The 19,674-nt window shown below is 41.2% G+C and overlaps 3 protein-coding genes across 12 annotated transcripts in view; 2 read left to right on the forward strand and 1 right to left on the reverse strand.

The window, feature by feature from the left end:
* The first annotated feature begins 3,810 nt into the window (after positions 1-3,810).
* Positions 3,811-6,638, forward strand: LOC147317828 (uncharacterized). Its single transcript, XM_086257963.1, has 7 exons — positions 3,811-3,994; positions 5,128-5,652; positions 5,744-5,887; positions 5,984-6,070; positions 6,168-6,236; positions 6,344-6,442; positions 6,529-6,638. The coding sequence occupies exons 2-7, from the start codon at positions 5,157-5,159 to the stop codon at positions 6,636-6,638; spliced, it is 1,005 nt and encodes a 334-aa protein (XP_086114089.1). The 5' UTR covers positions 3,811-3,994; positions 5,128-5,156.
* A 2,341-nt stretch (positions 6,639-8,979) lies between these two features.
* LOC147317829 (uncharacterized) lies at positions 8,980-11,085 on the forward strand. Its single transcript, XM_086315178.1, has 2 exons — positions 8,980-9,155; positions 9,246-11,085. The coding sequence occupies exons 1-2, from the start codon at positions 9,053-9,055 to the stop codon at positions 10,487-10,489; spliced, it is 1,347 nt and encodes a 448-aa protein (XP_086171304.1). The 5' UTR covers positions 8,980-9,052; the 3' UTR covers positions 10,490-11,085.
* Positions 11,086-11,441: 356 nt separating this feature from the next.
* Positions 11,442-19,674, reverse strand: part of kcnt1b (potassium sodium-activated channel subfamily T member 1b) — an 80,794-nt gene continuing 72,561 nt past the window's right edge. For all 10 annotated transcript variants that reach the window (XM_086315182.1, XM_086315181.1, XM_086315184.1 and 7 more), the window contains one exon: positions 11,442-15,350. In XM_086315182.1, coding sequence (XP_086171308.1) covers positions 15,230-15,350 — 121 coding nt within the window. In that variant the 3' untranslated portion in view covers positions 11,442-15,229. The remainder of the gene's footprint in view (positions 15,351-19,674) is intronic.

Consider the following 19,674-nt stretch of genomic DNA (forward strand, 5'->3'; position numbering starts at 1 on the left):
GAAACAAAGAGGTGTGTGTGTGTGTGTGTGTGTGTGTGTGTGTGTGTGTGTGTGTGTGTGTGTGTGCGCGCGCGCGCGCGCGTGTGTCTGTGTCTGGTGCTTGCGATGTGAGTCTGGTGCTTGCGATGTGAGAGGGAATGCCAGCTCAGTTTTCTTCTTCTTCCTGTGATGTCGGTGGGATCTGTTCAGGTTCATTTTGAGTCTGCCTGATTACTTTTTCTCTTCCTTTTTTTCAACAACAACCATGACTCAAGCATGTGGCATTCCCCCCCCCCCATATGTGGTGGATGTTCATTTTTACATGAAGTATTTATTAGTTCAGCACTGTCATGGTTGAGAGCTCAGCTGCAGCACTAAAAATCCTTCCTTCTCTCCAGAAATGCCTCTTCTTTTGGACAAATTTGGACACAAAAGGGGGTGGGGACATCGGGGTGGGCTGGGGGGGTTTATGTCGCTCTTTTCAGAAAATCGGAAACAAGGGAACTTTGTACAACCCTTTAGGACTACACTGCTGTCACAACTACAGTTTCTCCCCGTGTGGACTGTCGAATCTGTCGAATCAGGCTGGCATTACCAATTTTGCCTCACCAGGGATCTCCAGAAAACCTGCTGCTCTGAACTGTCTTCTTCTTTAGTCACGGGGGAGCTCCTTGGGTATCCCTCAGACATCCGTTGGCCTTTCACGCATCGTGGTACTATCGTCCATTTATTCAGCCGCTTTTTAAACTAGATGCTGATCGTGTAGCACTGGATATGTGTATTGCAAAGAAAAAAGGCAAAAAAATAACGATGGTCATTTTAAAGAATTTTATTTGTCAAAACATCCTTTTTGATTTTTAGGATGAATGATAGGCTTTGGTACAAAATGATGCTTTTTGATGTTTTGTTTTGTTTTTTTTAGCGCTTTTTTTTAAAATTTTTTTTATTTATCAATTAAGCAATGTGGAATAGAGTTTAAGCTGATGTTATGTCTTTTCATCATAACAGGAATTCTCTGATGTTTAGAGCTTAGTTGTGTTTTCTCTCTCCACTGGACACTACTTAAACTGTCCTGTACAAAGGTGCACTCATGAACACTTGTCGACGGCTTATTTCATGCAATGTAATTCCCCTCAAAGCCTTTTCTTCCCTCCCCAAGTGTTTCTGTCAGCCTGCCCATCTTAAATCGCAGCAGCGGCTCGCGCACTCTTGTTGTGAAGAGTACCTCCGCGCTGCCCTGTAACCTGTTCGAATGACAGTATTTGATATATTCACTACGGAGGGGAGGGTCTCTGTGTGTGGGAGGGGTGGTTGGTGGGAGGGAGGGGGGGGGGCTGTGGTTCAGTTATGTACCAACATTAAAGAACATTCCTCCAAGGTGTTGACAAAACACTGCCACGTCGTCTCTCTTCTTCTCTCTGTCTTTTTCAAAACTCAAAGTGCTTTTTTGTGTGTTTTTTAGAAACCATATGTTGGCCTCCAGAACAACCCCAAGCGTTGCACGAGCACTTTACTTTCTGCTTGTTGAGGGGATTTTACCTTTTGAATGGGCATAAAAACTAAGAATTAATAAGACTGCTGTTTGTGCGCTCCGGGAAAATAATGAATATAATTGTGGAAACTAAACTAAACGCTAAGATTTAACACTGACAATTAAAGCCGAAGGGCCGTCACTGACATGATACTACTGCTGTCTCCAAAAAAAACTGTGGAATACTTGATTTCTCTCTTGCTGCATGGTGTTTTTGGGGAGGTTGGGTGGCAGAGGTGGTCGATCGTTAATTGTACGGTAGTGTATTTTCATGTTACCTAAAAGATTGTACTGGCATTGGTCACCGTATTTTTTTTTTTTTGTTACACATGTACTTTTCATCCTTGTTGATTTTTATCTTTGATCCCATGCCATCTATTTATTTTAAAATGGAAGCACTGAAACAGAATAAATTTTCAAGTAAATAAAAGTCACATTTTTCATTTCGATTTTCTCATGGCTTCATTTATCCATTTAGATTCACTGCTTTCTGTTGCTGCTGTTTGACACCATGTTGATTAACAAAACATCACAACTTTTTGTTTGCAATTGTCACACTTTTTTTTTTTTTCTCGAGGAGCAAGTCTGCATCTTTTCACTGAAACACACTTTTTCCTATTAATGAATGAAAGCTAACAAGACAGAAAAAGTGTTCCCAGAATGACAGGTTTCTAATTTAAACTGGACTTTACCTCACTTTAAAAATAATCGGTGTTTATCTTGATGCATCTCTTTAGTTCATTCGACATGATTCAGGTTTAAACAGCAGGAGGGTTTTGTTTCCTGACATCATGAGAGGGGCAAGCAGAAGGAACTCATTAATGGCTGGCAAATAAAGCCCACACTTTTAATAGAAATTACTCCAACTTCTGCTCAGTAGGGATCAGAGGTTTTGCTCCTTCTCAAAAAGCACCAAAGCAGAACTGCCTCTGCATGAGCACTGCTTTGGTGTGAATGAGGTGATGGATGGATGAACCTTTGGGCATGTATATTCAATATTATTCAACATTGTTATGAAGTTGTAGCAAAAGCCTTAGGTCCATTCAAAACTCCACAGCAAGCGCATTCAAATGGACTAGAGAGAGGGAGATTTGCATTTCTCTTCACTAGCTGCCCCTTAAATATAGAAATCAATTTAAAATCCTTCTACACATGTACAAAGTCCTGAGTGATCAGCCAGCATCACACTTCGAGGAAGCATATTAACCCCATCAAGTACTTAACTCAGAGTTCACTAAGTTTAAAGAAAACAAACAACCCAAAACCTCTGCTACTAAAATTCTACTTAAAATGTTTTTAAATGTTCAATACGGTTTGCTGGGAGTCCTCTCATGATGCACTAAGGATGTTTCCTAGGATGAACCCACGTGTATTTGAGCGCTTGAAAGGAAGGCAACTGTTTGGCTTAAAAACATGTCTCACCTGTCACCCAAGAGCCAGTTTTATAACAACTGTAGAGCTCCGTGATAGGACTCGCATTATTGATAAAGGCTCACTGAGCATCAGGATCACCTCAAAGGGACAACATCACTATGTGTTAAATACCTGAGACTGAAGAAGACTCTTGGATGGATATGAGAGAGAGAGATCTTCATGAACCAAAAAACATTCAAGTTCAACCTTTTTTAATTTTACACATTAGTTTCTGACAGGTCTCTTTCATTACCTACAGCAGCATTTCTTTATGATGTAGAGAAAACAGGCATGTCCTCTTGAAATTGTGATATCTCAGGGGTTAAATTTGCAGTTAAACTACATTACACTGGTTCAGCCCATTTAAGAAAATGGACCCGAATGTAGCCCACAATGAAAATTGACTATCACATGCTTGAGAACCTACCTATATTCTCCCATATGTTTATATGCCAACGTTACACTGGTCTATGTTCTCCCATAATCTGTTGTTGATCATCATCTTTCTATGCTCTCACTTTTCCTCCCCCCCCAAACAGTTGTGGTATCTTTAGTGCTTTCTCTCTCTTATATTGTGGGATCTTTGCTTTGCAATATAAAGTGCTTGAGTTAAACATTTTTGAATTGGTGCTGTATTCAACTGAAAAGCCCTTTAAGTGGTGAAAACATCTTCAGGCCCCCCCACTGTTAAAAGCTGTCTCGTGCTTCATCAGCCAACTGGAACAGCGCCTTCAAACGCACAACCATAACCATGGCAGACTCTTCTCTGTCATGGCAACTCTGTTTCTTTTCACACCTGTTAGTTCAGGTGATCACGAGACCATCACAATCTGCAAACTCTCACTCCACAGTCCGAGCTGAAGAACTGCATCCAGCAGGTCACCATGAAGGGTAAGTGCTGCTGGTTTTAATGCTCACACAGAAAGTCATCAAATGTTCAGCTTTAACTAATGTGATCGGTCTGCATCCACACAGTTGTAGCTGGTGGTGTTTTGTTGCTGGCTGTTGTCCACCTGAGCCGTCCTTGTATCAAAGAGGGAACGATCACGATCTGCTTCAACATCCCAACATGTAAGGAATTTTGTTTACTACACCTTTAATGGTGACCTTTAAAATAGGCTTAGACAGCAACATTTTATATATCGGAAATAAAGTCAATTAACTTCATACCAAGAAGAAAAATGGATTTCTTCTTCATTTAATTTAATTCAATTTAATACACAAATGTGTATACTGAAAAAAACGCAACTGGCCTTAAAGTCGCCTTTTCTGACAAGATGTTTCACCTCTCGTCTAATAAACTTCTTCAGCTGTCAAACAACAAGCAGAGAGTGCATGATATTTAACCCTTAGTAGGAGCAGGTCTCTTGGAGGTCCCCAGGGTTGTTGATCCACTGTTAATCATGTGACCTGTCACATGAGCCAAAGGGACGGCCCTCACTAAGGGTTAAATACCTGAGACTCCCTGAATGTGGTTTTAAGAAGAAACCTTTCGGCTGACCTGCACAGATATAGATTTAGACATTCTTGTAGGAATAAACACATGAACCAAAACCTGCTCACGCTGGTTAAAAAAAACAGTCCGATCAAATGATTCAAAGCTAAAACCATTTCCTGTAGTTTTACAAGTAAAAAATAGAATTTCATATAAAAAAGAAAATGACCCCTAAACTCTACTTTTCAGAATTTTTTTATTTCCATTGACCAAAGTTTTTACAATTATATATTTTTTAAGTTCTTCGGAGGATTCCGATGATTTCATTGTCTTTTGTGCCTTTATAGTCCCAGACTGAGTCTATGATGTTGAGGCTTCTGGGGTCATTGGGACAAGTCTGATTTCAGTTCTGTCAGGCTGTAAAGATTGATCAAGAAGTTTTATTTTCTCTTATTGATCTTACTACAATTTACTAACAATTTAATACTCAACGTGATCAAACCACAGTTAATGATACCTGCTGACTTGTAACAGATGCTGCAAGTTTTACTCTGGTCACACATTTGTCAACCACTAGGGGGAAGCAAAGGCAACAAAATAGTCTCTTCAGATGTTTGCATATCTGCAGGATGCTTTGATTTTATAGTTTCACTGCATGTTTTCTCCTTTGAGCTCATTTGTTGATTCAGATTGATTTAGCAAAAGGATGCAAATGTAAGTATGTGCAGCTTTGTGTTTGACTCCTCTAAAAACACTTCTGCCCACTTAGACTTTGAACCTGGTTCCTCATCTCTGTTGATGGTCCTGAAGGATGTCGGAGAGATCAACTCCACAGTGCTGCAGAGTGAGAACCTCGCTTCTATCACCAGGCTCACGATCAACAACGCAGGTGTCACGAGAATCGCTGAAAAAGCCTTCAGCTCACTTACCAATCTTAAGTATCTCAGCTTGGAGCTAAACAATCTGTCGCAGATTAATTCAAACTGGTTTAAAGAGCCCGCCGCCCTGAGTGAGATCATCCTTACGGGAAATCACATTGAAGTCTTGAGTGAGTCCACGCTCGGACAGTTTGCTAACCTCACAAGCCTCAGGCTGAATAAAAACATGCTCAGGAATATTGAGCAGAATAGTTTCAGTTCCCAGGCCGCCTTGGATGAGTTAGACTTGTCCAAGAACAAGTTGACTTGGGTCTCACCACAAGCCTTCAGATCTCTGACCTCCACCAAGATCAGATTAGGTGGGAACCCTTGGGACTGTTCGTGTGAAGCTGAAGACTTTGTCGCCTTTATGAAAGGTTTGAGAAAAGTGAGAAACTACATTATTAATGTGGTTTTATTAAAAAAAAGAAAAGAAAGAAAGAAATGTAAAGTCGCTTCTCCCCTCAGCTCTACAGAGCAGATCTCAGCTGGAAAACGAGATGGACGTGACCTGTGAGAGTCCTCCATCCCTGAGGGGTCGGCTGGTGTGGAACGTAACGGTATGCGTGACATCACCATCAAGAACACCGTCAGTGGGCCCTTTATCCACTGGTACAGCTGTTTCTTCTTGCCTAATTATTTGTTTTTATTAAAGTCTACAAGTCTAAAAGCATAACTGCCACGTAGTATCTACATTTTTACCTGCAGTAAAAGTGGTGACGACCTCTCCATCGCCAACATCAGAGACAGAAACCTCCGTCAAACCCAAACCCACTATAAGCTCTTCTCACACTGGTACGTGAAGCTTTTTTTTCTTTTCCCAGTTTCCGTTAGATGCTGAAGATTCTTTGCATTTTAAATTTGTGCGTGCTTGTGTTCTCTCCACTGACAGTTCCGTCATTAGAAACATCTGTCCACCCTAAGCCCACTTATGCACACACACCTGGCCCTGCATCCACTGGTACATGTGCTGCTTTTTTTCATAAAAATTCAAAATTCTTACAGAAATATTTCCACCCCTTTTAAAAAAAAAAAAAAAAGCAATGCTTCTCTCTGTTTTTCCTACAGTAAAAGTGGAAACTCCTTCATCACGACCAACATCTAACTCAGACACTTCTGTTACACACAAACCCACTGATGTAGCCACAATGAGCTCGTCCCACACCAGTACAGTGGCTGATCAATTTTGTGAAATTCTTTACATTTTGTGCGTACTAGTAACTGGCACTTATTATTTCTATTTTTGCCTGCAGTTAAAGTGGTGACAACCACTCCATCACGCCCAACATCAGACACTTCTTTCGCAGCCTCATCCACTGATGTACCTCCAATAAGCTCTTCCCACACTGGTACATGTGGCTAATCCTTTTTTTGAAATGCTTTTCATTTTAAATTGTGCCAGAGTTGTTGTTTTTTATTTGTAACACTTGACAAGAGTATTTACATATCTTTACTTAAATAACCAACACTTAGTATTTGTATTTTTACCTGCAGTAAAAGTGGTGAGGACGCCTCCACCACGTCCAACGTCAAACTCAGATGTTTCTTTTAAACCCACATCCACTGATACATCCACAATTAGCTCTTCTCACACTGGTACATGAAGTTTTTTTTCTTTTCCTAGTTTCCGTTAGATGTTTGAAATTCTTTACATTTTAAATTTGTGCATAGGTTTGTTCTCTGTAGTTACAGATTCATCATTAGAAACATCTGTCCACCCTAAGCCCACTTACGCACACGCATCTGGCCCTGCATCCACTGGTACATGTGCTGCTTTTTTTCATAAAAATTCTAAATTCTGACAGAAATATTTTCACCCCTTTTTAAAAACAAAAACAATGCTTTTCTCTTTTTTTCCTACAGTAAAAGTGGAAACTCCTTCATCACGACCAACATCAAACTCACACAAACCCACTGATATACCCACAACAAGCTCTTACACCAGTACATGTGGCTAATAAAATTTCGTGAAACTCTTTACATTTCAGTGTGTGCATACTATTAACTGGCACTTAGTATTTCTATTTTTACCTGCAGTAAAAGTGGTGACAACCACTCCATCACGCCCAACCTCAAACTCAGGCACTTCTTTCAAAGCCTCATCCACTGATGCATCCACAATAAACTCTTCTCAAACTGGTACTTTTTTTTTTTCCGTTTCCCAGTTTTTATTAGAAATGTGAAATTCTCTACATTTTAAATTTGTGCGTATTTATGTCTCGGCTGTTCTCTCTAGTGACAGTTTCATCATTAGAGACCTCTATCCACCCTAAGCCTATCTATGTACATACACCTAGCCCTGCATCCACTGGTACATGTGCTTCTTTTTTTTGTTTGAAATTCACCATTATGACAAGAATACTCTTATCTCTTTAAAACATTAGCAATCAGTGTCTCTGTTTTTCCTGCAGTAAAAGTGGAAACTCCTTCACGACCAACATCAAAGACAGAAACTTCTTTCAAAACCAAACCCACAAGCTCCTCTCTCACTGGTACATGTGGCTTTTCCTGTCTTTTGTTTCTATTGTTTAACCCCCCCCCCCACACACACACACACACAACTCATACCACTGACTGACCACATTATTAGGTACACATGCTCAACTGCTTATTAACACAAATATCTAATCAGCCAATCACATGGCAGCAACTCAATGCATTTATGCAAGGAGACATGGACTGTTTCTTTGTGTCAGAGTATCTCTGAATGCACAATGCATCAAATCTTGAAGCAGAAAAGCACATCAGGTGGTTCTCGTGTCAAATAAGAACAGGGAGCTGATGCTACAATTCTGCTCTCCAAAATTGGCCAACATAAATTTTGCTTGATCTGATAAATCTTGATTTCTGCTGCAGCATTTGATTGATAGGGTCTAAACATGAAACCATGGATCCATCCTTCCTTGTATCAATGAGTCATGCCACTGCTGCTTGTACAGTGGTGTTGGGGATATTTTCTTGGCACACTCTTGCCGCTTAGTACCAACTGAGCATTGTTTAAATAGAGTAGAACCCCTTAATGTACCATCTTCTGATGTCTCCTCCTATAGCAGCATGACAGTCATGTCACAAAGCTCAAATCATCTCAGACTGGTTTCTTGAACATGTCGACTCAAACAGCCTCCACAGTCATCTGGTCTTGTCATCATCTCAATATAAACCAAAATCTCTGAGTAATGTTTCCAGCACCTTACTGTATCTTTGTGATGAAGAATTAAGGCAGTTTGGAAGGCAAAGAGAGGGTCTCTAACTTTGACAGCATCAAATCTGTGTCACAGAATAGCTCTGAATCACTGATTACGAATATTCCTAAGACTTTTTTGTTTTGTTTTATGTTGTTGTCTATTATTTTGCTATGAAAAAATAATTTTATATCAGTTTGACAGAATCTACCGTAACGCATTGGGGAAAATCTGCACACACCCTTAGTATGAGTCATCCTGAAACTCTGTCAGTTATTGACCTGCAGATGGCGCCAGAGTAACACGATTAATCTGACCATAGCCCAGCGGTCCTGAACTGTATATAACTGTTAAAACATTTTGCACAATTGCTGCTTTTAAGAAGTGAAAACATTCTGCATTTTACAACATTGTGGACTCTCTAGTTTGTTTCTTATTCTCCTCAGGATCTTATGAGACGTCACCTCTGGTAAGGACAGAAGCCTCACCCCACGCCGAACTCACAAACTCATCCACAACAGCTTCTGAACCTGCTGGAGTGACAGGTACATTGGATTCTTCTCAAAATGTTTGTCATCAGAATTCTGAAATACTAATGCATGAAATCTGTGCTGTTTTTTTTTTTTTTTTCCTTTGGCCAGTTCCATCACAACCACCGTCAGATACCAACATTGTCCGTGCGCTCATTGCTGTGATTGGTATGTTTCTACTGTATATTTCTGTTTGATTGAATTGAAAATACATACGTAGCTAAAATAGTCTTTCTGTTTACCTGGCCCTCTCTACAGTGGTCCTCTGTGTGCTGCTGTTTGTGGTGTGTTTCCTGGCTGTGCGACACCGAAGGAAACACAACAAAAAAAGTGTGACACCCGGGCATTCGAGAGAAGACAAAAAGCAGCTGGAAGAAGAAAGCAGATCAAGTCATGACTCTCTAAGATCCTCTGAGAATAAGGATGCAGAGATGGCTCGGATAACATCCTTTACTGGAATCAGAGCAAAGTCAGCAAATGCTGTAATCCTCATGTCTCCTTTTTGTGCATCTGGGAAGGATCCTGTGACTTTGCATACTGAGACAGAGGCTCAAGCAAAAGTCACTGAAAACCCAGCTGAGGGAAAGCAGAAGCTGGTGAATGAAACTGAAGCCACAGGAGCTGCAGGAGGATTTCAGACAGAAAATCCCGCAAACACCACAGACGCGATCAAGGAGAATGAAAAAGCAGCCAATCCTGGTACAAATCTAGATGAAAACCCTGAATGTGTTCCTGTTAGCACTGACATGATACCTTATCTGAGCATCGGCACAGACCAGAACAAATCACTTCCTGTTGAAGAGTCTGTTGAAGGTCTTGGTCTAAGATCAAAAGGCAGCAAAATTATCAAGAGGATCTCTACCTGGCCCCTCGCTGCAGCTCAGTGGCAGGAAAGATGCAAAAGAAAAGCAGAAGATGAGGAGGATGGTGATGACTTGACTGTTTGGAGACAAAATGTAACAAAGAAGTTTTCAGATGAAATAAAGAAGACTGTAAATGATAGAGGCCATCCCTTCACTTTTGATGGGGACAAAGAGAAAGATGAAACTATGAAAAATCAAATGGGGGCTCTCATGGACCTGAGACACTCGCAGTCCTTAAAACCAATTGAAGAGGAACACCTGAAGAAAGAAGGGATGGCAGTGGGTGATACTACCACTGTGACACAAACGACTGCACAAAACCAAAATGCGAATCAGGAAAACCTCCATCAGGATCGACATCAGACATCTGGAAAAAGCTCAGCACACAACAACATCAAGAGCAGCAAGGAGGACAATCAGAGGAAGGAATCGAAACGAGCTGTGCACAGCAGGCAGAGGGCAGAAAACAGGGCGTCCAGCTCAAAGGCTCCCTCTGGTGGTGCATCACCTGATGACGAAACGCTGCTGTCTGGGAACGACTACGCCTTCATGAACCTGCTGCATGAAGTCGTTCAGAACAATGGCCGTTGGACCAGACAGAGGTGGAAGCAGACACATGCCAACAAGCAACGGCGTTAGAAGAGAGCTGGCAGAGGAGATCATCATGGCTATCCAATCACTCTTCAAGTAAAATGAAATTCTCACTTGATTCTTACACTAAGTGTAACTTGAAAGTTTGCTGTATTGGCACAGTGCAGTCCAGCCTCTGCCTCTTAATGCATTTGTGTTAAATATGACGACTGGCTGAATTTAGCCCATTTTCCAAAACCCAGCAATCTTTCTAATGGCTAGCAGAGGGCAGCTCTTGAAATCAGATTGCATAGAAGTCTACTTAAAGGCCAGATTTTCTAAACTAGACCCAAGAGTGCTCATAATTGTGATTAGAGTTGGAAAAAAAAGCTTTTTGAGGTGAATTTCAATATCAAGCTCAAAGGATAAGACATGCTTTTTTTCAGCGTTAAATATCAGTGCAATTAGCACTAAATTGCATGTTGCAATCGTTAGTAAATCATTTTGCATGTCTGATTTAAATATTCTCCTCCCTGTATTTTACTTTGCTCTCCTTTTATGCAATGTGTGCCCTGCTCACTTGATTTATTAAATTTCTGAGTTTATGGTTTCAATATCTTGTTTCAACTTTAATTTAATACATACTTTTTGTCCAAAAAAATGATAGTGTCACTTATAATGTGATACATAATAATAATAAAGACGTTTTAGGGTGAAGCTAATTTTCATCGCTTACTTTATTGCTGAATGTGTACAAATATGGAAATGTAAATAAAAGAGCAAAAGAAAAAATATTTAATTTGAGCTAGCAACATATTTTGTTTTGACGAAAAAAAAGATGTTAACAAAATAAGTTTTGTTTGGTAACTCTCGGCACACATCAGAAGAGTCTTTTAGCTCACACACATAACATACCAGCCACCTATATAGGTGGGGTCATATCTATATACGGCACAAAATATATGTCATTATCCCCGCATTCCTCACATAAATGAAATAAAACATCCGTGTTTGTGTTAGGTTCATCCGCTCTGGCTGCATGCAGCATTTATTTGTTCATATTATGAATGTGGAGAAGAACACTTCTCATAAGAAATAGTACAAAAATTGGACAATGACTCAAAAACAAAGTGGAGGTAAACAGAATACATATAGTAGGCTTTTGTTAACACAGAGACAACATGCATGTTCCATTCATATAAATACACAGTATCAAATAATGACTCCAGCTTGCAAGCAGTTGACTCGATTATGGGTTTCTCTAGACATTGGACTACCGGTAAATGTCCCTGTCAACGTACAAAATGTCTTGTTCTTGGCAAGCCTGTATATCAAAACATGCTTCTTTTTTTCGTGTTAACATGCCCCGTGTGGTATTGTAAGTGTGGACAGTAGGAGATGTGAAGTGAACCCTTTCTAGAGTGTTCGGATTTGTCACAAGTGAGGACCTAGGAAGATGTTACGCGAGTATATCAGCACACTGATTGCATCCTCCATCGCAGTCACTCACGCTTTCACTCCTCACCTCCCTGCCCTGTAAACTGACACTTCAGAGGGGCCAATGAACAAAGATCAACAGTACATTTCAGCGGAACAAATATGCCTACAGTAATAAGCATGAAAAAGCCTATCCTATATTTTCTTCAGAACAAACAAGGGAAAAAATGGCACATCTCAGTGAGAGAAAACACTTTGATTTCTCAAATCGTCACTGGATATTTCTTTGACAAATGAAAAATTAAGTATCGAATCAAGTTTTGTAAACATTCACAGGGTAAACCAAACCAACAGATGCATGATAATTTACTGCACATCACGCTTTTTTCTGCTTCATGGGAACGGTTGAATACTGTCCGCCGTGTTCTGCAGATTCATATTAAAGGGGTGCTGTTATGCTCTACGCATTCCCGTAGAGCATAGTGCAAAAATAGTTCAAGTCCAACAGTTTCACGTTTCGTCACACAAAATAACAAACTGGCAAACAATGAGTACATTAAGGTTTTATATACACTGAGCAAACCAAATGTACAGCTGAAAGAAGATAAATCAAGATTAAATATTGTTTCATACACAATGTGCCCGTACGGTTCAGAAAGGAGCGCATTTTGCTTTTCAGCTCGTTCCAAAATAAATTTGGAAATACAGTAAATTTACAGGATAGAAACAGACTTGACTGTGCCTGTCGATATCTGTGCAAAACTATTCTGCTACCGGTCGCACTGCAACTCATCACCAGATATGATCATAAAAACAAAAACCAAACAAACAAAAAAACCCCGACAACAATCAAATGAATTCAAGTTGAAAACACTGGAGCCTGACTGCTGTTGATATTAATTACAGTTAACGATGATGCATCTGATAGCATTTAGCAAAAGATGAGGATCTTTATTTTCAAGTGACCGAGTGAAATAGCAGTTAGAGAGATATCAATTCTCCAATTTTTACCACAACAGATCCATTGTGGCACTGATAACTGAAAGTCATTTAAACATTTTATGATTTGATTTTAGTGCAAGTGGTGATTTTTTTAATTGAGCATCTTATTTTGCTAGATAATTGGGTAATCTAAATACTCTCTCTAAATTCTACAGCTAAGTAGTCACATTTTGCATCTTTATGTACGCAATAATCCAAAGATTTTCACCGTGAATTTTCAAATGATGTAGGTTACCCTGTTCCCGCGTCACTTAAATCACCTTTCTTCCCCATTCTGATGCACGGTTTGAATTGTAGGTTGTCTCAAACAGGCATCCATTCCTAAATGCACTCTATTCTCACCATGTGATTGGCTGATCAGTTATCTTCATTAACAAGCAGTTGAACAGGTGTACCTTACAAAGTGACCATGATATGTACTGAGTGACGGAGACAATTGACAGTTAAAAATTAACTTGTTAAAACTAGTAGTCCAGAAAAAAAAAGAATTTTCTCATTCTATCCTATTCAACGATAAATAGCACTTAAATATAAAATTAAAAATGCAGCTTATAATACTTCAGATAAATACTGAGTTGTAATAAGTACAGCAGCAAAAAGGCTTGTGTTGTTAACATTAGTTTCTAAATGCTAAATTTAGAAAATTGTTCCTTTTTTTGATGAACAGTTTTCCTTTTGCTGCTGCAGATGTTTGGGTCAGCTCCTGTAATAATAAACACTGATGTCACAGATGTACAGAGCTTGTCGTTGGCAGGCGGCGGCGGGGATGCCATGTTTTACTAAACTGAATGCACAAAATGTGATCTGACATGAGATGTAATTTGTGTGCGTATATTAAAAAACTAGCCTACAGACTTTTCCTAAATAATGAGCATGTGATAAGAAGGATAGTGCTGCTGTGATAACAAGCACTGTGCAGGGCCAAGCTCACTATGTTTAGCTCTTATTGGGAGGATGTTCTGCAGCTAGCTTGGTTAGCAAGCTGGGTCCATAAACCGTAGGGCTGAAAGTCGAAACTAAAATAACTTCTGATTAGTACTGATAAGTTACTTACTAATAAAAAAAAATTAGGTACACCAAAATTTAAGCACAAAATTGTCAGACTGTACAATCAGCTGCACAGCAGGCCATATATATTTTTATGTCAAATAATATTACGTCAGAAATGCTTTAAATGGCACCAGCAGCACAAACATTGTAGTTCAGTTCAGCAACTAATTGTTGAGTACTGTCACACCCTGATTATTAAAGGCTTTAAATATGTACATTTCATAGCTGACGTTGGGAAACCCCGACAGGCATGCAAGTCTATGGGGACTGACTCACTGATGGAGATGACCTACGAAACTGCAGATTTTGGCACTTCTGCATTTTCTTTAAGAACATGAATTAACATTTTGTGCACCCACTGCAGTAAAACAAGGAATAACGAACGTTTTATTTCCACCTGTACTGCTGCTGACAGGCTCCATACTAAAAAGATGCAGAATGGCACAAAAGTTATAAATAATTCAACGATATTCACAAAGCAATAGTGTAAACAGAATGGCACATACAGTAGAGCAGACATGACTTGGAAAACTTAATGAAATAAATTAGGAATAAATGTACTTTCTAGCAATGATCACAACAAAGTCATTTCCAGAAATATACCGCAAACCTGGCTGATAAAAGTAGCACGGCAGTGTGTATATTTACAGAAAAAAAGGTTGTGCTTGTAAGTAAATAAAAAACCTGTCTAACAAAGTTTTAAAATTTGAATTAAGCTAAAATAAATAAGTAAAGAGAAGTGCACAGGTAGTGTAATTTTAGGTTAAATGCCTAAAAAAGAAGAAATTCAAAGCATTTACCCTCGTCTTTAGATGACATGATCGTTTAGATGTGAAGGAGGGTGTAGTTGCCCCAGGTTTCTGTTCTTTTGTAAATTCAGGTAGAAACAAGCACAGAGGAGGTCATGGTATGAGGTCAACCGCACTGCTTGGTGAACGAAGTGACGGTGAAGATATTCTGTTTAAGCTCTACTCTCGCCGTCCTTTTTTTTCGGAGGAGGGTTCTCAGTTTCAGATTGTTTTCGTGGGTGATGTGTGTTTGCGTGTGTTTGAATGGCAGGTGATGACGAGGCACTCTTCATGCATCTTTCTATAGCAGCTCGGTAGGGAAACAGGAGATCTCTCAGGGGTGAATTTTTAAGATGTTGATCGTTTCTGGTCTCGAGCTGAGACGCACTTAATGCACATTCACTATGGACAGCTGATCTCGGCCCGATAGGAGCCTTTATCTGTGTGAGACAAACTAGCTCAGTGGGCCCAGGCCGGCTTTCAGAGGTTAAGGGTCAGGGTGTGTAGAGGACTCTGGGGGCGTGGGTGGGTTTCAGAGGTGAGTCTCATCTCTGGTCTCTGTGCCAAAGTCTTGCTGGTTCCTGCTACAACGAGCCGGTCCCACCTGCGAGTCCTCCGGCACGTGCGCCAGTGGGTCTGAGCGGATTATATACCTGCAAAGACAAAAACTGACATTATCTGCCAGCATGGAGCAGTTACAGACTTGGACTCCCAAACGAGTACTTACATGTAAACATCTGGCATTTAAATATGGCAGCCGGGGGTTTCACCTCTAGGAAAGTTGAGCATTATCACTAAATTAAGCTGTTAATTAGTCTAAAACTTACTGTGAGAGTAACTTTCCAACCATGTACTTGCTAAATATTACTCAAGAGGTTTGCACTGTTCACCTTCCTTTCTTACTGAGTCTCCAGAGTGGCTCCACAGTGTAATGGTTTACACATTTACCTAACAAGAGAATGAGCCCTGGTTTTATCCCAGGAGATGACAGGAATCAGCTGGTGTTTCTGTCAGGAAGGACATCTGGCGTGATCAAACACATGTTGTATTTTTTATACTACTGTCTACAGTAGCAACAATTTAATTATTATTACCAGGTGATTTACTTAGTTACTATCAAGTTGAAAACAATATAATAAAGGTCTATGAAACAAAAAATATAGAGAGATCTCAAATAAATAACAGATGAGATCTTAAATACTGGAACAGTTCTATTATTAAAGCACTGTCATGATCTCAATCAGTGGACAGTTACAGGGTAGTGTATTAACTTGTAGTATGGATGAGTGCAAATTAATTGAAACTTTAAAATCCTAGTTTGGTTCTAACAGTTAAATTATTAACTACACCAATCAGCTCCAACATTAACATTAGGTATTGTGTGCACACAGCTTCTTTAAAACCAGGGTCCTTCATATAATATTTGTAGCTGTTTCAAAGAGCCCGCTACGATCAGCAGATACAAATGGTCTGCAACTATGTTTAGGCAGAGGTTGAAGTAACACCCACATAAATGCAAGGACTTGCTTCATTCAGGCTGCCTTTTTAAACAGTAAATCCTTTTGCTTTTTCTGATAACATTACTCATGGGGCCAGGCCGCCTTCTTCCAATGCCTCCCCTGTGGACAGGGGTCGACATGACCAGCTCTGTAGTGTGGCAACAGCCTGCCCTCTTTCTGTCACGGCCTGCACTGAACTTTTTAATAATGTAGCCCAGTAAGACCCACCATGTTCACAGGCTGTGACACAGTCATATAGCCACCTCAAGCTGGATCATGTCAGTCCCTCAGATCCACATTGCCAAAAACAGCTGACAGTTCACTTGCTGCCAAATATATCTCAACCCTAACAGGTGGCACTGTAGCGATATGCAATTCCCTTCGCCTGTCAGTGGTTATAATGTTGTGTCTGATTGGTGCATTACTCAAAAGCAGAATGATTTGCCAGCTGTCCCTTCTGGCTGCTCATTATAATTACATAAGCTCGACCCTGGAGTCTGTGGCGGCGAGGCTTCAAAAGTGGAAGTTCAGTGCGCAGTTTGAAGTTAAGCCTTTGCAAGTTAAATAACAACTAGACTTCATTTCAGCCATTTTTTACTTGCCTTTCTTATGAGGCTAGAAATAATTCTGAAGCAGTCACGCTTAACAAGGTGACACCAGTATTATTAAGGAACTTTACTGATGCCTCGTATTAATTAATATTCGTGTTACGTTGTTGACTGTTTCAGAATAGCTATACTTTTTAGTGTTAGCCAGTTAACATGCCAGTTATATCACCGCCTGTTAAGATCCACACACCCTGCTGGTTCTCTGCTCGAGGTGTTAACCGTTACCTGTGCGCGTGTGCTGCAGGCATCGATTCACACATCAAAAAGGGTGACGCTTTGCGACACAGCTGGAGTTTACATGAAAGGTGTTATAAATGGAATATTTCACATAATACCAGACTTTTCCTGCAGTTCTCCTGCAAAAGATATATTTACGAAACAGTGTGAAGTCATTGTTTGTAGCTGTTTGCAAGCTGCATGTCTGGATATACAGGATGACTGTAAATACTAAGTTGAATAAACTTATAATTTGTCCTTTTCCCCCAGATCAGATAACAAAGTAACAATTTGTTACAGCTCAGTAATAACATAGTAACATTCCCTTTTAATTACCCCACTGAAGTTGTAAGTGTATCCAAATAATAATTTTGTATCAATAGTTGTTATAGCTGAGTGATATTACATTGAAATTATGTTATTGGGTAACAACAAGTGGAGGAGTTTAAGTATCTTGGGATCTTGTTCACGACTGACGGGAGAAAGGAGCGGGAGATCTACAGACGGTTTGGTGCTGCAGCTGCAGTGATGTAGACGCTGCACCGGTCTGTTGTGGTGAAGAGAGAGCTGAGTGTAAAAGCAAAGCCCTCAATTTACCAGTTGATCTACGTCCCTACAATCACCTATGGTCACAAGCTGTGGGTAGTGACCGAAAGAACGAAACTGCGGTTACAAGCGAAAGAAATGGGCTTCCTCCGAAGGGTGGCTGGCCTCTCCCTTAGAGACAGGGTAAGAAGTTCGGCCATCCAGGAGGGGTCAGATTGAGCTGCTGCTCCTCCACATCGAAAGGAGCCAGCTGAGGTGGTTTGGGGATTTGATAAGGATGCCTCCTTGGTGAGGTGTCCCGGGCATGTCCCACTGGGAGGAGGCCCCGGGGCAGACCCAGGACACGCTGGAGAGATTATATCTCTCAGCTGGCCTGGGAACGCCTTGGTGTTCCCCCGGACAAGCTGGAGGAGGTGGTGGCTGGGGAGAGGAAGGTCTGGGCTTCTGTGCTTAGGCTGCTGCCCCCACTACCCGGCCCCAGTTAAGAGGAAGAAGATGGATGGATGGATGGGTAATAACATTCAAGAAACCCGGGGTAAATATAGTAAAACAATGTGCTGGTTACAAAATAATAACCTACTAGCAATAAAATTGCAATATCTGTGCATTACAATATATTTGTATTCTGATACTATATATTTTATAGGGGTGCAACGATACTCGTATCGATATTGAACCGTTCGATACAGTGCTTTCGGTTCGGTACGCATATGTATGAACAATACAAAATTTGTAATTTATTTTATCAACTTTCCTTCTGACGATGCTGTCTGTGTTGAGCGCTCAGTGAATCTGCGTTCGACTACTCCGCCTAGGCTGCACTGTCAGCGCAGATCCACTGAGCGTTCAACACAGACAGCATTGTCAGAAGGAAGAGCGCAGGGCAAGTTAGCGAGACAGAAGTTAAGCTCTCCTTGCAACATGGCAAATTGAACCTCCCCCACCCTCATTCAGATCTGGCTTTTGGAATTATTTTGGTTTTCATGTGACGTATGACCCTGAAGCTAAGCGCGTCATGGACTAAAGTAAAACAGTATGTTGGATGTGCCACGCAATGCTCAATTACATGGGTGGGAACTAGTGTGTTAGCGCAGTTAGCTCGTTAACGTGTTGGCCGTCTAGCCCCATGCAGGGGTAGCTCGTTAACGGAGATTTGCCATGTTGTGGCGTTAACGTCATTTCAAGGAGATTAATGCTGACAGCACTAGTGGGAACACAACGAATATGACTGCACATTTACACCGACATCATCCTAGTGCAAAGACAAGTGGAAGCAGACAAAAACAACAAGCATGCATGCTACAAACTTTACCCGAGTCATTTAGACAGCCGTTAGCACATGATTCTCCTTATGGGGACCTGATATGTTTAATATTGTGGCGAGCTCAGACAAGGAGGAGACGGAGGTATCGTTTGGTCTTGCTTCCCGTGAGCTAGCCAGGGAGCACAGCCGTTTATTGACATCTGCAGAAGAACACTGCCGCTAGCTAACTGCTCAGCGCCGCAACCGCACAGCAACAACAACACACAGAGCGCCCTCTGACCCCGGAAGGACACACCGTCGCAGCGAGAAGGCGTCACCCGTCACTATGGCAACATAAACAAAACATAACTGTACAAACAGAACCCCGAACAGCCCTGACCCGCTACATAGCCCCCACCTAAGGGGTCAGTCGTCCCCGACGACCCCATTACCCCACACAAAGTCCTGCAAATGTCCAGGTGCCTTCTTTTGGCGCACCGGCCGGTCACGACCGGCGGGGGAAAAGTCACTCGGGTCAGAACATGGGGTGCCACCATCATCCCACTTCTGACACCAATGTGGCGAGCTCAGACAAGGAGGAGACGGAGGTGTCGTTTGGTCTTGCTTCCCGTGAGCTAGCCAGGGAGCACAGCCGTTTATTGACATCTGCAGAAGAACACTGCCGCTAGCTAACTGCTCAGCGCCGCAACCGCACAGCAACAACAACACACAGAGCGCCCTCTGACCCCGGAAGGACACACCGTCGCAGCGAGAAGGCGTCACCCGTCACTATGGCAACATAAACAAAACATAACTGTACAAACAGAACCCCGAACAGCCCTGACCCCCTACATAGCCCCCACCT

Source organism: Aulonocara sp. 'chitande type north' Nkhata Bay, linkage group LG12, assembly GCF_057382095.1.
Source record: "Aulonocara sp. 'chitande type north' Nkhata Bay isolate Kocher_YH1m ecotype deep benthic linkage group LG12, A_spYH_male_GT1.1, whole genome shotgun sequence".
In the NCBI taxonomy this organism is placed as follows: Eukaryota; Metazoa; Chordata; class Actinopteri; order Cichliformes; family Cichlidae; genus Aulonocara; species Aulonocara sp. 'chitande type north' Nkhata Bay.

What these genes read in the sequence shown, in the direction of transcription:
- LOC147317828 (XM_086257963.1), top strand. Translation starts at nt 5,157, where the DNA reads ATGGTCCTGAAGGATGTCGGAGAGATCAACTCCACAGTGCTGCAGAGT. An exon ending in AGTGGGCCCTTTATCCACTG is followed by an intron (nt 5,888 to 5,983) that starts GTACAGCTGTTT and finishes TTTTACCTGCAG; the next exon opens with TAAAAGTGGTGACGACCTCT. An exon ending in TATAAGCTCTTCTCACACTG is followed by an intron (nt 6,071 to 6,167) that starts GTACGTGAAGCT and finishes CTCCACTGACAG; the next exon opens with TTCCGTCATTAGAAACATCT.
- LOC147317829 (XM_086315178.1), top strand. Translation starts at nt 9,053, where the DNA reads ATGCATGAAATCTGTGCTGTTTTTTTTTTTTTTTTCCTTTGGCCAGTT. An exon ending in TGCGCTCATTGCTGTGATTG is followed by an intron (nt 9,156 to 9,245) that starts GTATGTTTCTAC and finishes CCCTCTCTACAG; the next exon opens with TGGTCCTCTGTGTGCTGCTG.